The sequence below is a fragment of the Aulonocara stuartgranti genome (assembly GCF_965226115.1).
Source record: "Aulonocara stuartgranti genome assembly, chromosome: 3".
NCBI lineage: Eukaryota > Metazoa > Chordata > Actinopteri > Cichliformes > Cichlidae > Aulonocara > Aulonocara stuartgranti.
The window spans coordinates 32,406,362-32,419,925 of record NC_138941.1 but is presented as its reverse complement, the minus strand read 5'-3'; the positions used below and the strand labels follow the sequence as shown (position 1 = coordinate 32,419,925).

The window sequence follows — 13,564 nt, the reverse complement described above, 5'->3', positions numbered from 1 at the left end:
TTTCTTCCCTTTTCATTTGAATCTTGACCATGTCTACTTAATATATCTTGTAGTTTGTCGTTGTTAGCGAAGGTAGAATAGCTACTGACATAGACATGCATGTTAGGTTAATAGGTGATTCTAAAGTGGCCGTGGATGTAAATTTGACTGTGAATGACTGTCACTCTGTATTAATCATGTGATAGACTGGCAACATGTCTGGGATCTACACCATGTCTTGTACTATATGACTATATACATAGTACAAGACATATGTGGATATATATGGGATAACCTACAGCCCCCTGCAACCCTGAACTGGTCAACCAGTAAAGAAAAAAAAGGATGAAAATGTTTAACAGGTATCTGGAAACAACAAATAAAGGGAAAGTCCACCATTTAGTGTATTTGAAAGACTGTGTTTATTTGGCTCCAACAGTACAGTCATATGTAATGTCAACTTGAAATATAGTGAATGAACACAAGGCTCTTCAAAGAAATATCAACCAAGTGGGCAAAAAAACACAAGAAATACCAATGCAGAGCAGAAACTGAACATTTACCACAACCCCCCCAAAATTATAATCGTAACTCCAATAAGTCACAGAATGAAGTTTTCTTAAAATTTTTGCTACAGTCTGCATTTATGTGGCAACAGAATTACGTCAGCAAGGCTACTGTGCATTGGAGCATCAACACACCCTCATGAGAAACCAGCGTCTTTCACAACATCAAGGAGGAAGAGCACTGTGGCTGCTCCCCCATTCTCCTCCTCCTACTCACTCATGTTGCAATGACTGACATGAGGCATTTCTGCGACAACACAAGAATACAGATTCTTAAAATTTGATGCTGACTCATTAAGGAGCTTCTCGCCAGGTCTCTGAACACCCATACGGGAACAAACTGTTTGGCACTTCTGCTGATAGCAGGGAAAAAAAACCCTTTAACTTCAACAAATAAACACAAAACTCAAACAAAATCAATCAAATAAAAAAGTCTATTTAAAAAAATTAGCTGCACATGCTAAGAATACAGCACCTTGTGAGAACAAATACTGTAACAAAGGTTGGAAATTAAAACACAGAATAAAAACATAGTAAATACGACACAGTGGAAGTAACACTTTAAAAACATAAGTGAAGGGGCAACTTTAAGCAAAAAAATATGATCTAATTTGAGGGTCTGTGTTTACATATGTTTCATTGTCTTCTGGTGAATAAAGTTGTTTTTTTTAAAAATGTCCCCAGGTAGTGGTATAAAGGGTAGCATGACCGAACAAATGTAGCTACAGAAATCACTTTAATGCGATAATTCAGCTGCATTTGACGTTACACACATTAACTAAAGTATAAATTGCACTTTATGCCAAATGAGCACACACAGTACATTAATAATCCACTATACATATATCAAACTACATTCAATGCAAAGAGAAAGCGTGAGAGAGAAAAAAGGCGGTCATGTTCAGCTGTGTACTGTTGCATTGGCTGTGCCCGTCAACATTCAGGCCTTCAGTACTAGCTTTTTCTGACACACAAAATTAATAAAAGCGGATGTATGTCATGGTAAGGCCTATAAGTTGAAGTAAATGCACAGTGACTACACACCGATCTGTGACGCCCCACTACAGAGCTCCTTCGCAGCTTCGCGATGCCTCAGCGTGACCCGAAACTCTTCGTATGAACGGCGGAAACCCACGTCAGAACCGAAAGGAATGCTGTTCAGAACCAAAATGCCTTCATTTAAGAAATCATAGAAAAATAAATAATGTACCACTTAAAATACTGAGACAAAAATACACAAATATATGCACAAAAAAACCCTTGAAATTGTTACACACATAAAACTCCAACAACAATAAAGAAACTGCTCGTGTAGTTCTCGCCACTGTTAGAGCGCATCAACTGCTGTTGACCTGCTTATCAGGTAGCACCGTAAGAACCTATACTGATGTGCATCCATTCTTTTAAAATGGTGAGATGAGCTGTACGTCACACAGAAACCACGTGGGTGGAAATCCTTTTGGATCCACTGGCGGCTGCTGCTGCATCACAACAGGTTTGTTTTACTTTGTTTCACATCGGCTCTGACAGCAAACGATTCTAATGTTGAAGAAAACCCTACACAGCACCTACTATGTCAAAAGGCAAGATAAAGATAGGGAACGTGAAAGGATGTATAAGCTATGGTGAAAAATAAACCTACTGCTCAATTCACTTTTTTTGATTTGCTCCATCTGATGAGGAATGTGATGTTAACCGGCCACCAGTTAGACTGCGGTGAACTAATGGAAGGAGACCAGTTTGCGGTAAATGCCAAATTGAGCTTTTCTTGCATTGTAACACTTTTTCAACATATTTAAGACAATGTGAGGTGGAAGAGAGCAGTGTGGCGGGCTAGATTCAACACAATCTGCCTTCATCTGAAATACTGTGTGTGTTCGGCTAAATCTCACTGAAGACCACTAAACAAAGCTCTGCACTTCCTCAAACTGATGCCTGTTTTCAGTATTTAAGAAATCCGTATGTAATAAACTGTGAACATGCAGCAAACTGACAACACTGTACAAATAATATCCCGTACAAGTCCAAAATGAGAAAGTAGCATATCTGCAGACGATGCTCGGATGTGCTTTGTACAAATATTGAGCTTCTTTAAAACCGTGAGTCCGATCAGTGGCTGTACAACTAAGATGAATGCAATCTCAATGTATGCTCAGGTGAAGCTCGAAGCTACATGCGGTTTCAACATCCTGTAAAAACATATACATGAAAAACAGTGCGGCTTTTCAATCCTCCCACAGCTTACAACGCTTTCCCTTCTGGAAAACAAAAAAACAAAAGAAAATAGAAAACAAACTTCATCGTAATTATTCAAAATGTGATACAAAGTTTTACATTTCTGATAAAGGAATGAATAAAAGCTTGAGGCACCAAAGGCTATTATACATAAAATACAAACAATGTGTAAAAATGAGAGAGGGGCAGTGAAAAACCAACAAACGAAAGAGATAAAAATAGTAAAGAAACAAACATGATCAATCGTGTTCTGTCAACGCTCTCGGTAAACCACGCGTTTGCCCGCCAGGAGAGGGAGACGCTCCTGCTGATCTTGGCGTAAGATCCGCGAGACTCCTGGAGGCTCTCCTGCAGAGTCCGTTCCCGCGCTGGGAGACGGTTCCCGAGCACGCCCGTCCAAACTCAAATCCGTGTGAGGCTGATTCATTTCCCTGTCAGTGCAGCGAGCTTGCCAAGTTTACCTCCCCCCAATACCCACCCACCCCATACCCCTCCCCTCTTGTCCGGAGACCTGTTTGGAGGCACCGCACTGATGCCGAGCGAGCCTCGCGAGTGCAACAGTGATAAACCTGCTGATACGGTACCCTCTGCAGGCATCACCACAATAAAGCAACAATAACCAACAGCTTTACTTTCTGGGGGGACATTCAGGCTACCAGCCATGGCGTGACTCCCTTGGGAAGATTAAAGGAAAGCAAAAAAAAAATTACTTATTCAGAACTCTAGAGGCTTTTCTTTTTTTTGTTAGTGTTGTTTTTTCTGCAGAAGCCATGACGCAACCACAAAACAGTGACATGTATGTACAATACATATAAATATAGTTTCAGTACACTACTCATGCTTTTTCAGGAGTGGGGAGGGCAGGGGTGCAATGTTCTGCTTGGCACAGTCCTTTTTTTCTTTCTTTTAGTCTTTGAGTGAATGGTGCTGCATGAAAGTGTGGTGAGGTTGTTGAGACGAAGCAACACAGAAACACCTAGCGTTTTGGTGTTAGGGAGCCAGTCCAGATCCCACCTCATCCACTTCCTCCTCCTCCCACGCCTCCTTTCACCACCCCCCGTGAATCTGGCCGGGCTGCGACGCTCCAGTCTGAGCCATGCAAAGACTAAAGAGACAAGTTCTGCCACCAGCCGAGGATCTGAGCTCCACCACGGCGTGGATGTGAAAGAGCGGACGCGCGTGGTTTTTGTTTTTGTTTTTTTTTGTTGTTTTTTTCCACACGGCGATGTGAGTAGAAGCAGCAAAGAGCATGAAACTTGCAGCGGGGTCGGACAGTGGGGTTGGGGGGGAGGACAGTTATCTCTTTTTGTAGCATTGTACACACAGACTTCTTTTCTTTTAGACTTGTTTTCCCATTAAAAAACTATAAATACCGTAAAAGAAGCATTATTTACAAACTCCATGCGTTTCAGGTTAGAGTGATCACTGCAAGGAAAGCACAACAACAGAGAGCGACGTGAGGATGGGTGTTTTCACATCGGTTCATGAGTCGTACGCTGTGGTTTTCACACAGATGCAATACACTGCTACGACTAACGAGTCACAATAAATGAAACATAACATGCAAACACAGAAGCTGAAACCCACATGAAATAAATACAAACTCACACTGGGTGAGCAAAATATTAGTATCATACTGGGAACAGATTTCGCACTAATAGATAAATCAATAAAAATAATAATTACAATTTCAGTGTTTATAATAAAATTTTACTCAGTTATGTTCTCGTCTTACCTTCTGCCAGCACCCAGGCATTGGTAAACCATCAGGGCCCTGTTTAAAGAAGAGCAGCAGAAATAAAACAATGAGATCTGAAATAGCACGGACAGGTTCGCTGAGATGTGATCATGTATCCGCCAATAAATGACAAAAGGTTATAAATAAGTGGCCTATATGCCAGAGGTAAAGATTACAAATGGTATCCAGATGTTTTGGAACATCCAGTTAATGAGCACAAATCTAAAAGTGTGACACAATAACATTCTCCTACTTCATCAAGTCATCCACGTAATTACACTTGTTCTCTCTTTCCACCCTAAGGATGTGCAACCTGCATGCAGCTAAGTGCTGTGTATATATACTATTAGGTCCATGAGTTTCTGGATGGTGTAGTTTTGCCTCTGTGCACCACTACAGTCGGTTTTAAATCAAATGAAATAGCCAATATGCGACTGAAGAGCAAAACTTCAGCTTTAATTCAACAGCCCCCCATTTTCAGAGGCTCTAAAGTTACTGGACAAAATAACATAATTTTAATCCAAGTCTAGCCTGAAGTCTAGAACCTGTGGACAGAACCACATGCTGCATTTCCATTTCTGAAAAAGGATGAATAATATACTTTGGGTCATCATCTATTTGCATCGTCATCAGTAAGGCTGCAGTATTTGGCTGAATCTGAGCTGAGAGTATAGCCAAGTATACCTCAGAATTCATCCAGATACTATCCTCAGTCACATCATCACTCTGCACTAGTGACCCGTTCCACTGGTAGCCGTACATGACGATGCCACCTCCACCGTGTTTGACAGTGAACGTGGTATAGTTCAGATCAGGAGCTGTTTCTTTACTTTTCTCTCCCAATCATTCTGGTACATGTTCATCTTTGTTTCATCCATCTAAAGACTTTCTGCAGGACTGTGCTGGCTATTTATGATGTTTTCTGTCAGAGTCTAATCTGCATTGCAACCCTCTGTATTTACACGAATGAAAGCGTCTCTTTGTTGTAGATTTTCACATCTATCTGCCTCCTTGAGAGTGCTTTTGGTGTGGTTTGAAATCATTCTGTGTTCACGCCCTCCCAAAGTTTTTGCTCTCTCTGATAGTTTTCCTTCACCTGCATCCGCATCACTCTAAAACCTCAGATCGAGAGTTCCATCGAACAGTTGTCCAGTTACTTTTGAGTCTCTAAATATGGGGGGAATATAAAAATGACTGTAATACCTACTGTGGTGGTGTATAATCATTTTGCTGAATTTGACACAACTGTGACTAGTTTAGAGACGGTGATGCAAGTTGCACAACTTCAACCAAGTTATCAAAGTCAGCAACACTACAGACACTACTGCACTTCCCTGGTGCTTGGAAAAATGAATAGAATCATGAACTGTGCAGCGCTTTTCTTTGCTTTCTTTTTAAATGCAACACTGACTATTATGATAACATATTCTAAATTATTACATGCAACGGCAACCTCAAGAGAGTATATTCAATCATGCATGTAATACACAGCAAAATCTTTCAGGATTTATCTTATTATATGTGCTGCTGTATTTTAGAACATGATGTGGGCACACTATAAAGAAAATCAAGCAAGTGTGATAAAAAAATAAATAAAATGAATGCAGCTGGTTTGAGTAAATTAATGCAGATGTAATGTAAAAAGATGATTTTTGTGACATTTTCAATGCTTTCTTACTCGATCTGGTTCATTCCTATACACACACAGCACTATGGCATCTTAAAATGAACTCCTTGTATACTTTTAAGTGCTTAAATTACCACCCATAGTGTTAAAATATCCATGCAACATACAACATTGTTTCAGAAACAAAAGCTTTGTAAACATATTTGAGAAAAAAGACAATTTTTCTACGAATAGGTCTTGAATTGAGTAGGTCTGAATTTGTAGCAGAGTAAACGATTTCTCGTCTTGTCACGGTCTGGCCCAATTGGTACAAAAGCAGAGAGGGGTTGGAGAGTTAACACAGTAAAGGAGGGATCCACGGGTAACTCATCAGTTAAGGAGTCTGTGTTAGCAACAGGTTAAAAGGGAAGTGGTTCATCGAGGAATCAGAAGGACGTAGGGAGTAAGCATAATGCTTTCTGCAGTTTTATTCAGAGGAATGAAGGATTCAGTTAGAGGGACAGATTTATTTACTTTGTGTATTTTGTTTCTAACGGTGTGCCTAAAACAAGAAAAAGGCTGCTTGCGGTCAGGATGTTAGTGACGTATGTGCACGTGAATGTTGTTTTTCTAGCAATTGATAAAAATGATGACAAAAATGTAACTGTGATGAAAATAAGATGTGCTCATGCTCGTCAGGCTCTCGATTCATGCATGGTTTTGCTTCGGTAATGACTGAAGGTGAGCGGCATGCATGGGTAGGAGGTTTAGGAAGAAGAGAAATACTGTACCAATTGGCATGGGGCATCCAGCCCATCCAGACCTGGCTGCCCTGGTTCCCCCTTTTCACCCTTAAATCCCCGGAAACCCTGTTTGTAAAAATGACCTCGGAGTGTTACTGAGAGAGAGGTGGACGACCCTTACCCCCTGCATCAGTCCACTGCGACAGACACAAGGGGAGGGAGAGGGAGGAGCTGCCCTGTGAGCTTGCGAACCCAACCCAATGTTGTTGTTGTTCTGCATTTGAACAGTTGAATTATTAGGAAAGTAATACGCTTTAATATTTAGGTTATTTTGGTGGTATTCTGGTTCTCAGCACAGCCAAAGGGAGCTCCTTCCTTCCTTGTTTGGAGCGACCGCTCACAGTTGGGACATACCAATGGGCAGGGTGCATCTAATCCTGGGGCACCCTGTTCTCCTTTCTCGCCCTTAGGCCCTTTTTTGCCCTTCTTTCCCTTCTCCCCCTGTGGATACAATGGTTTGGTCAAGTTAAGAAGCATTTGTCAACAATAAGGACTGCTATTAGGAGGGATTAAATAAGGGAGGCTATGGCCCACAGAGAGGAACGACACATGGTCAGTGTTAGGAAGGAGGGGATACCAAACAATACCGGCTACTCTAAAAACATTCCTTAGGGCAGGAAGTAGACATAAAAAGGGAGGTAGTGAGGTGGGTAGGAGAAATTGGAAAAAACACTTCATAGCCAAAGGGATGTCAAGGGCACAAAGGATGAGAAAGTGTAGCAGGGAAAAAGTCCTCCAGAAAGACAGAATAAAATTTTACTACACACTGAAAAAGTCCAAACTGTATCCCTGTAGAACAGAATATTTTCACATACTCAAATCAACTGTGTTAGAAATATCAGGTTTGGGAAAGTACAGCAACACTTAAAGGTTTGGGGTGATTTTCAAAGTAAAATTGTGCATGTGTGGGTGTTTTAAAGCACATTGTTTCCATCTAATTTAAGATTTAATGAGAAATAAATGAAATAATTTATAATAAATGAATAGTTAATTAATTTTCAGTCAGATATGTCACAGACATCTCTTCTGTGTTTCAGTTCACATTCCCACTATGTTATGCAAAGAGCAAAAACAGCCTCAAAAAAAGCTTTTTCTGCCCTTTGAAAGAGGGTTCATGTGATGTTTGCAGATGAGAGCATGATCTATAATGAGAGCAGGTAAAAGAGTGCCTGTAGTGGTGGAAGTATGCTCTGGAGTGAAGAGGAATGAGAGTTAGTAAAAGCAAAACAGAATACAAGTAGGTGTAAGAGTGGAGATGCAAGGTGACATCTCTTCTGTGAATGAGTTTAAATACTTGGGGTCAACCATCGAAAGCAATGGACAATGCAAAAGAGAGGTGAAGAAGATAATACAGCCGGGGTGGAGCGGGTGGAGATTATTGAAAGGGAAGGTTTACAAAATGGTAGTGAGACTTGCTTTCATGTATGGTTTGGAGAGAGTGTCAATGTGAAGGAGGTCATGCAGAGGGTCAGCGTGACAAACGAGAATGCTTCATTTAAGGTAAGATGAAGGCCTGTGGCGGCCACTAAAGACAGCAGCTGGAAGAAGATGGAGAAGTTAAAGTGTTCCTGTGATGGATTTCATAACATATGTGTACTTCTCCCTTCACAGAACACCTGAAAATGAACAATAAGAGAATAAGAGTTGGGAAGGCCTCAGTGAACTGCTGTACTTGGAGGAGAAGTACATCAGAATCTCTATTTTGAGAAACGGATGTCTCACGGGCAGCTTCGTGACACATTATTGTATGAAGCCTATTTCAGCCTTTATTGCTCTTCAGCATGTGTTGCTTTAATCAGCACAACAGTTTTCAGCTATGCAAACATTATCAGTTAGATGAACCCTCATCAGGTAATACGATAGATTTGTTTGAAATGGTTGAAAATGAGCCTGTGTAGAAATTCCATTAAACATAATAAATGATTTATAATGAAAAATACATATAAAATATGAATTTAAAGTCACCCCAAACTTTGAAGTGGTAACGTATGTTGAATTGAGTTCATGCAAGTTATTAGCACTCATAGCTACCACCCATAACTCATTAAAAGTGTAAGTACTTGATTATTGTGTATCATCCACACTCTGCCAGATTCTTATCAGACGCTACCTGTACAAATACACTAAAGAGGCGCAGCGCTACAATCTGTTGTGCGTTAGAAATTGTCGGTAAACACGACGATTCACAGAACACGCCACGGAGCAGCAAAGCGTCTTTATATAGGATACAGTTTCTTAAAGACATCTACTGAACAAATCATGCCTGTTAGTGGTGCAGAGACACACACAAGTAACACTGAAAGCTACAGACTACTGTAAACACAAGCAGGGAAAGGATTACCAACAGGCTCAGCAACTCAAGGTGAAATGCTTCAAGTTTATGTCCATGCGTGGAAACAACAGAAAATAAATAAGCATGAATTTTAAGAGCCTGTTGTCAATGGACTTGTTTGGGCTAATACATCAAAATCAGCTTTAAATGACTTAGAATGACACTGGATTTGATGAGATGGCAAATCACTCAAAAGTGGAGAACAAAAGCTGGTTTGAGAGGACTGGGGATGACACTTTAAGCAATGGAGGACTGCCGTTATAGGACGCTATTATCCAATTGGCTCTTGAGTCCATCTGTCGAGGAGGCACAACTGCTGTACAAAAGACTGAGCCCAAGCAAAACATGTTCACAGTATCTGTAAAGGAAGCTCATTAGGATAATAATGGCTAATGAAATTAGCAAATTAAAATGTACTGTAGTCAGCTACTGTGGTTTAATAATGTCAGTACTTCAATTATTGATATTATAGCTCTAAAGCATCCTGTCACTGTCCATTGACATCAGCCTTCTATGTAGTTATTAATGAGCCGTTACAGTATATCTACATCTACCTTTTCTCCTCTTTCCCCAACGTCGCCTTTTTCTCCCCTTAAGCCTGGCAACCCCTGTAAAAGCACAACTCCACATTAAAATCTGACGCACGGGGGTCCCGACCAAGGTCGGCGTGTGATGAGCTGTGCTCGCCTTTGACGCGCACAGACATAAGAGGCTTATCTTGCCCTTGCAACGCTAAAAGCAAGACATTTTCAATCAAACTTAAAACTGAAAGCTTTAAAACTTAAGACCAAAAGAAGAAGAAATAGCTGGGTGTAAAACAAAAAATGATATTTATGTAGTTAACTTCTAAATGAGATCTCTAAAGGGCTCCGTAACCAGACCAATTTACGCACAACAACGCTTACTGAATTGAACACACAGTGTATGAGAACTTATAGAAGATCAATCAGCCATCTTTCTATCATTCACTAATAAGATAATTAGCATCAGGCAAGGAGGAGTACTTATTATCCACAAAAAGCAGCACAAATGAACAAAAAGTGCCTGAAATGACTGATGCTATTATGGTATATCATGCTATCGACTTGTGATATGGAGATTTGCAAAATGTGGAACATATGAGGCAGATTTGATGAGGCGTTCCTCTGTTATACAAAGTATTTTTCAGGTATGGGTTGGCTTTCTTTCTGTATATCATTTGGTGCTTTACAACTCGTATTCAGGAACTGAATTATGGACATTTTAAACAATGCTGCATCAGATTCTGTGGAGTTACACTTTCTTCTTGTTTTGAGATTTAAAATATATATTTTAAAGCTTTTTCCTAAGTATTCCTCAACCAGAAGAAGCGGTTTGATTCCTGTTTTCATCACTAATTCTTTTTTTCCTCAAACTTTCTTGTTAAAAACAGAACTAAAAGAAAGTCAAACAGACTCACATCCAAGCCTGGTGTTCCAGCAGCTCCCTGCAAATAGAGACATGAGCCGTATTATGATCAAAAATATGTATTTCACACTGTATCAATACATTTTTTTTATTTTTTGTAACAAAAAATACAACGTAAATGTAGGCATTGAACTATTTCAAACTCACAGGTAGTCCATAGGGTCCTCTTGGCCCTGGCTCACCTGGTGCTCCTTTCTCACCCTAGTTTAAATACATCAGTGTTGTACTTACAATGGCAGGTAAAAGGTTAAATGAATTAGGACCAACCGATATATGAGATTTTTTAACACCAATATGGATATTTAGTGATTTACAACTCTGATAATCTGATAAATGAGACGATATTTTTCCTTTCAGACACAATATAGATTCCTGAATACTTTTTACAAGCAGTTATTTACGAGTCCTTTCTATGATAACATGACAGTAAAATTTATAATCTTGTTTTCCTGCCTCTTGAAGTCATGGATTACTCATTTACACTCTGCTTGACTCTGATCAGTTGGTTAATGTAGCACTACTGTGCTAACAGGGGAATGGCAGAGTGCCCTCTGGTGGACAAACTATACCACAGCAACTCTTGCTGCTGAATAATCTCTTCTTTATTTATATAATTAATTTTAATTTATTGGCCATTATAAAAAGCGGATGCTATATTGACAAACATCTAATGTCGGTCAATAATCGGTCACTATATAGCGGTCGGCCGTTAATGCAGAGTATCATCAGTAAGATAGAAGAAATGAAATGTTGATCTTACAATATCCCCCTTCGGCCCAGCTGGACCAGCAGGACCTGGAGGCCCATCCATGCCCTGCAGAAAACAGTGTTATCATGGTGAGTTTACAACCTTGGGTTAGAATAAGCACGTGTTTCAGAATAATTAAGGTTAATGCAAATGGTAGCAAAAGCCACATATAGCCTCCGCATATATATTTATACATGTATATATATAATACTCCTTGTTTGACCTACAACCAGCACACAGAAGTGTAAGACGTGCATTGGCCACAAAGGACATTTACGCTGCTGACACAGTTAATGTATGAGTGTGTGTTAATGCTCAGTTAATGCAACACGGGACAAAACAAGAGCCTTGAAATGCCTGCTCTAACAGTGCTGCGTATGGTCTCAGTCCTCTGAGCTGAAGTGAGTGCGGACAGTCTTTTTTTCTGAGCTATAAAAATCGAAAAGAAAACAAAAATGGAAACAAAACTGTCTTTTTTGGTAAAAATGATATAAACAGTATGAGGTGGCATGGCTGAACAAAAAGAAAAATAGGAGAATGAGGGGACTGTATGGAGGGGATACTGTCGAAGTAGATACTGTACGAGTTAGGTGCTGAAGCCTCTTGGTCACATGGCACTCACCCTAATTCCAGGCTTGCCGTCCAAGCCGGAGGCTCCCTGTGTGGTTATGGAGGTATGAGTGACATGAACAAGGCGGGATTAGTACCAGATGAACACTGTTATTAGGACAGGTTGATGGCAGGGTTTACAACAACTAAATTACACTGTGTGTTACAGGGCGCTCGGCAAAGTAGTCAGCCCAGGCAAATGAAAATGAGCACAGAAAATGGATTATAGATGCACGCACTTACACACGCGCGCACGCACGCACACTTACATATACAAACACACACATACAAATGTGTGTACTAATGCACAATACAATACAAATGAGGGATCTCTATGGTGTAAAGAAATAAAGAAATAAAGGGCAGGACTGGCTGAAGACACCCTGTGGTGTGTGGTTTCACTTACAGGGAGACCCAGAGGTCCACGGTCCCCTTTGTGTCCTGGTTCTCCTCGAGTACCCTTTGCCCCATGCAAACCAGGTTCACCCTGAGAAAGAAAGAGAAGCAGGAGATGCTTTTGTTTTACGTTTCAGGCTCACTAAATATTTATAATAACTACTTATAAGATGACCTAACTTTGGCTTAATATTGTACACGTGAAGGAATTGCATGTTCACTTTGTTGATATTTACCTTTGGTCCAGGAAAGCCATGGGGACCCTGAAAAACATTTAAAAAGTGGCTAACTTAGTTTACAAGTACCTGGTTCGATTATTTTGAATATATTTCATTTGTCTATCCCCACATTTCTTTTCTATGTTCTGCTTGTGGCCCGAACCATTGCACATAAATTGTTGTGAAAGCTGCTTTGAAGGGATGGACGAAAAGAAGAACAAGCGCAGCACCGTGAAATTGCTCACAGCGAAAAACTGACGAGGGCTCCCTGTGTTTTATTTTTACTTTGTTCCTTGGTGACTTCATACAAGCAAACACCACTGTGGGATTAAAGAGGAGTTAAGCTGGACTGGGCCGCAGACAGATGGGAAATGTAATTAGTGACTGACAGTCTATATATGTAAGGTGAAGGAAATGCTAGCGTGGCTCCAAATACCCACTTCTTCTTAAGATATTGAGATTTTTTTAAAAGGAACCTGTAGACTTTTAACCTGCTGCTGGACACTGTGTGAGGTGTTGTCTTTTCGTTCGTTATGAGTTGTCATGTAACATGTCATTAGGGTTATTAGCATATGCTGTGTGTCTAATACACGTGTAGTTTGTGTCCACTAATGAAAAAGGGGGTTTTCAGGGCAGCACACTGACCATAGGTCCTGGGGATCCATGGGGCCCTGGTGGCCCTGGAGGGCCAATTATCTGAAAACATTAGGAGAGAAATGATATAATAAAAGTGTGAGTCAACAAGTTTATTACATGTTATTTACATTTCACAATAAAAGCGTGACATATAGGGCAGATAAAAAAAACAGAGTGAGAGCAAAAATAGAGCTACAAGGTGTGTGTGATTTACAAAAGTGGAACTATTTTCGAAACACAGGTGTAATTATT

General features: G+C 40.2%; 1 protein-coding gene across 9 annotated transcripts in view; it reads right to left on the bottom strand.

Annotated features, from left to right (window-relative positions):
- Positions 1-383: 383 nt before the first annotated feature.
- col25a1 (collagen type XXV alpha 1 chain) overlaps positions 384-13,564 on the bottom strand; it is a 152,997-nt gene continuing 139,816 nt past the window's right edge. For 6 of the 9 annotated variants that reach the window (XM_082527625.1, XM_082527623.1, XM_082527624.1 and 3 more), the window contains 11 exons: positions 13,322-13,372; positions 12,695-12,721; positions 12,469-12,549; positions 12,076-12,111; positions 11,466-11,519; positions 10,853-10,906; positions 10,698-10,724; positions 9,814-9,867; positions 7,282-7,368; positions 4,516-4,554; positions 384-4,205 (listed from right to left, as the gene is read on the bottom strand). In XM_082527625.1, the coding sequence (XP_082383751.1) occupies positions 4,203-4,205; positions 4,516-4,554; positions 7,282-7,368; positions 9,814-9,867; positions 10,698-10,724; positions 10,853-10,906; positions 11,466-11,519; positions 12,076-12,111; positions 12,469-12,549; positions 12,695-12,721; positions 13,322-13,372 (513 nt within the window). In that variant the 3' untranslated portion in view covers positions 384-4,202. The remainder of the gene's footprint in view (positions 4,206-4,515; positions 4,555-7,281; positions 7,369-9,813; positions 9,868-10,697; positions 10,725-10,852; positions 10,907-11,465; positions 11,520-12,075; positions 12,112-12,468; positions 12,550-12,694; positions 12,722-13,321; positions 13,373-13,564) is intronic. The other 3 variants (XM_082527621.1, XM_082527619.1, XM_082527622.1) reach the window with 3 other exon arrangements.